This window comes from Alosa alosa, chromosome 9, assembly GCF_017589495.1.
Source record: "Alosa alosa isolate M-15738 ecotype Scorff River chromosome 9, AALO_Geno_1.1, whole genome shotgun sequence".
NCBI lineage: Eukaryota > Metazoa > Chordata > Actinopteri > Clupeiformes > Clupeidae > Alosa > Alosa alosa.
Window position 1 is genome coordinate 34900101 of NC_063197.1, and position 5000 is coordinate 34905100.

Here is a 5000-nt window from a genome sequence, read left to right on the forward strand (position 1 = left end):
TGCCACAACATTTCATTCTCAAAACTCTAGCAACTGGTCTCCTCATTTTCTAAACATTTACAGCAGTGTGTTTAATGAAGAGGTGAAGCAGCACAGTGGTAAACATGCCCCTTGTCCCAACTGTTTTTGAAACATGTTGCAGGTATCAAATTCAAAATTAATACATTTTCCATGAAATAGTCAAATTTGTCATTTTCAACATTTGATATGTTGCCTGTGTCCTTTTTGCAACTAAATATGAGTTTAAGAGATTTCTAACAGAATCAAAACACGGCACCATCTTGGTGTGTGTGTGTGTGTGTGCGTGCCTGCGTGTTGTGTGTGTGTCGACAATGACAATAGTGATAACTGTTAAATATAAAGATGTTCCTAACAGAATCAAAAGCGTGGCACCATCTTGGCCTCCAGCAGTTGCTGCAGAGGAATCCATGGGGCTGGTCCGGCCTATATCAGATGACACACACACACACACACCACACGTACCACACACACACACGCACAGCACCCCACATACATACAAACACACATGCACACCACACACACAAACATACACACACACACACAAACACAAACACACCACACGTACCACACACCCCACACACACACACACACACACACACACACACACAACACACCACACGTACCACACACACACACGCACAGCACCCCACATACACACAAACACACACGCACACCACACACGAACATACACACACACACGCCACCACCACGTGCCACACACCAGCACACCTGCTCACACATCACACACACTTTTACCCCTGCACACACACACAAGCTTTACGCACACCACACACACACACACACACATACACAGACAAGCTTTTACACACACACACACACACACACACACAGACAAACAGACAAAACACACACACACACACACACACACACACACACACCACGTACCATCAGCAAGCCCCTGCTCCATGTTTAGATACAGTATGGCTTTAAACACCCCAACTATAGACCTGCAAAGACATGCTGGGGCCATTCTCTAGAGGCTAGACTCTCTCCATGGAGGTTTAATAGGGCAGTAGTGGTATGTATGGGCAGTGGTGTATGGGCAGTAGTGAGCATGTATGGGCAGGTAGTGTGCAGAGCAGTAGTGTATGGGCAGTAGTGGTGTATGGGCAGTAGTGGCTTGTGTATGGGCGTGAGTGTGTGAGCATTGGTGACATATGTGGGCAGTAGTGTATGTATGTGGGCAGTGGTGTATGGAGCAGTGAGTGAGCATGTATGGGCGGTAGTGGTGTGTGTGGGCAGTAGTGTGTGTATGGGCGGTGGTGTGTGGGCGGTGGTGGTATGTGGGCGATGGTGGTATGTGGGCAGTGGTGTATGGGCAGTGGTCTGTGGGCAGTAGTGGTGTGTGAGCCGGTGGTGGTATGTATGAACGTGTGGTGGTATGTAGACGTGGTGTGTGGGCGGTAGTGTATGGGCGATGGTGGTATGTATGTGGGTAGTGGTATGTATGGGCAGTAGTGTATGGGCAGTAGTGGTGTGTATGGGCAGTAGTGGTATGTATGGGCAGTAGTGGTATGTATGGGCAGTAGTGTATGGGCAGTAGTGGTATGTATGGGCAGTAGTGGTATGTATGGGCAGTAGTGTATGGGCAGTAGTGGTATGTATGGGCAGTAGTGGTGTGTGGGCAGTAGTGGTATGTATGGGCAGTGGTGTAGACGTGGTGTATGGGCGGTAGTGGTGTTGTGAACATTAGTGGTATGTATGGGCAGTGAGTGGTGTGTATGGGCGATGGTGTACATGGGGCAGTAGTGGTATGTATGGGCAGTAGTGGTATGTATGGGCAGTAGTGTATGGGCAGTAGTGGTATGTATGGGCAGTAGTGTGGGCAGTAGTGGTATGTATGGGCAGTAGTGTATGGGCAGTAGTGGTATGTATGGGCAGTAGTGGTATGTATGGGCAGTAGTGGTATGTATGGGCAGTAGTGTATGGGCAGTAGTGGTATGTATGGGCAGTAGTGGTGTGCATGGGCAGTAGTGGTATGCATGGGCAGTAGTGGTATGTATGGGCAGTAGTGGTATGTATGGGCAGTAGTGGTGTGTATGGGCGGCCTGGTCACTCCATAGTCTTACTTCTCCTCCCTGCTTGTCTCTGGGACAGGAGAAACCACACACACACACACACACACACACACAGACAGTTACACACACACACACACACCTGGTCTCCCTATCTCTCTCTGTCTCTGGGACAGGAGAAGCCATCTCGCCGGCCGCTATGGTCATCTGTTCCCTCTGGCTGGGGGGTCTCTCATGCTGGCTCTGTTCACCCCCTCTATGGTACACTCAGTGTCCTTCGAATTTCACCACCTCATTTGCACACACACACACACACACACACACACACACACACACACACACTCCACACACACACACACACACACACACACACACACACACACACATAACACACACACTGGCAGACAGAGAGCTACACTAATGAGGGAGTGGCCTGCTCCTCGACTCCTCGTGTTTATTCAGGCACACGGACTGTGCTGTTTTTAACCCATGCTGGTTTATGATCATACACTTGCAGACAAATGCAGACAACTGCTGAGCCCTCTTTGGACATCTGCAACAATGTTCTGGCTTCAACTATCAAGCCAGTCAGGCTGAAGTTTAACTACCAAGCCAATCAGGCTGCAGTCTACCAAGCCAATCAGGCAGGAGTTTAACCATAATACAAACGCTGCTTTGATATGAGCTCTTTATCACCACATTGTTGAAACATAATATTCAAAGTGCTGGTAAGAAGCCTTTAGTAAAGGGGTGGGTACCCCGCAAACACCTAAACAAACACACACCACACCACACAGGGGGTGGAGCTATCCCACCAAACACACAGCATATTAAGGGCAGCAGCCCATTTCTGTCAACATGCGAGAAAATGAACGCCTGGCCTGGATCCTCTCTCTATTTCTTACACACACACACACACACGCCCACCAGTGGGACAGGGAGCGCAACAGCTATTCTCATACCGTTAGCTCCCGCAGTCCATCATTGTCCCTTTGTCCCTGTACAGTTGCGCACACCACTAAACCTTAAAAAAAAAAGAACAGCCTAGTGTTTGGCTCACCGAAAACAAATGTTGGCTTTCTGTCGACCAGAGAATAGTACGAGTCCAGTATTGATCTGGAGAAGGCAAACCCTGTGGACACGTGAGGTCCATCCGCAGTAACGGGGTTGTCTAATAATTAAGGCTTCGAAACACAGCGCCCGTGTGCTTAACATGTGTCGGACGGCACTACATGGCTATAATAGATGACACGATTTACAATTATTTGACTTGGCCCGACTGTCCCAAATCTCCGTTCAGCCCACAAGGCACACGCCAGGCACGTTTTCTACCGATGCTCTCTCCGTGGCATATCAGTTTTACCTTTCTTTTACAAAGCCACGTTAAAGAACCTAGATTTATACAGAACTCTTCTTCTCAGCGCGGAAATATTGTCACTCAGGCTACACATCCATAATTTAACAGAACAAGTATTTGGATAGCATACGGTTAGGGTTGGTCGTCGCTACAAGTGACCAGGACTAGTTCTGCGTGGCCTGTGCAGATTCGTGACTCAGTGATGCTGGATTTCTGCGGGTGTGGCCTCCGCCGAAACTCAATTCCACGTTAAAGCAAGCCGCGCCGGTGTTCCGAACATTACGCAGTAGAAACACGGTACTTACTCCATCACGTCCAGGTTACTCGCGGCCGCTCTGCGCTAAGTGAAGATTTGTCGTCTTGTTTTCCAAAGAGTATTCGCTCTCAGATGCCCACTAGCATCAATTTGGCTGTGTGGATCCCCTCCTTCTCTGGCTGAGCAGCAATGCTGATCCCTCCCACAATCCTTGCTGGTAGCGGGGAGCTCTCTAACAGTCAACACAGCACACTAGATTTGACAGGCGACAGATCGCAGCGACTCTCCGTCTCTTGATCTTCTCATGCTTCAAATCAACTCTGCCCCAATTCTCGTGCAGCTAACAGATTTTATTATTATTATTTTATTTTTATTTATTTTCTGCGGTGCAGTGGATGCTGTTTTTGATGTTGTCACATGTCTCCCACAACCGGCGAGTTAGATAGGCAACAGCGCCCCCATGTGGCGGCGAGTAGAGGGCGAATGAATTATGAGCCCTGGGTACATTGTGCAAAAAGCCCCCAGCCAGAATAGGGGGTCTGGGGCATGCTTCCCGGAAGATTTTATAAAAAAAAAAAATGACCCTTTAAATGATGACTTGTGGTGATTTTGTGGAAAGAGAAGAGAAGAATTAGCAGCAGGTTCACACAGAGGCTTGGACTTCAGTGCGCCCCTGAGCCCTTGGGCCCAGTAAGGCCCATTCAGTGATCCACATCCCTGGACATATAGCTATGACTCCATTTGTCTCCAAAATGTATTGTACATTATAACAATATAATGCACTATAAACTAGAGTATCTTTGTTAACCTCTATATTACACAGAATACAATGGCTCTTTGACTAATTACTTCACACACCACAGTATTTTTAAAAAACTAAAGGCTTAGAGAGGCTACATGGGTTGGACCTATAGCTAATGCGATTCTGTATTTCTGTTTTGATTTTATTATACTGGCGGCTAAACACACAATTTTAACGTAGTTTGAAAGGGACATGATTCCAGAATAGGCTACTAAGACAGGACCCTCTTCTGTCTGACTCACCTCCACGTAACCCCCATGCATTATAGCCTGGTTTCTGACAGAGTACGTTTTGTGCCATGTACAAATAATACTACAGCTTTTATTTGAATGGGCGATTTCTTTCTTTAATTATTGTCCAGTGAGGAAATTTGGTCTCTGCATTTATCCAATCATTGAATTAATGAAACACCTCAGCACACAGTGTACACAGTGAGGAAGCACACACTATTCGGCGCAGTCATTGCCTGCAACAACAGCAGCACTCGGGGGAGCAGTGAGGGGATCAGGTGCCTTGCTCAAGGGCACT

The 5000-nt window shown here is 47.7% G+C and overlaps 1 protein-coding gene across 1 annotated transcript in view; it reads right to left on the minus strand.

Annotated features, from left to right (window-relative positions):
- palm1a (paralemmin 1a) overlaps positions 1 to 3858 on the minus strand; it is a 71093-nt gene extending 67235 nt beyond the window's left edge. Inside the window, 1 exon segment of the mRNA XM_048252934.1 lies at positions 3720 to 3858. Coding sequence (XP_048108891.1) covers positions 3720 to 3724 — 5 coding nt within the window. The 5' untranslated portion in view covers positions 3725 to 3858.
- Positions 3859 to 5000: the final 1142 nt, after the last annotated feature.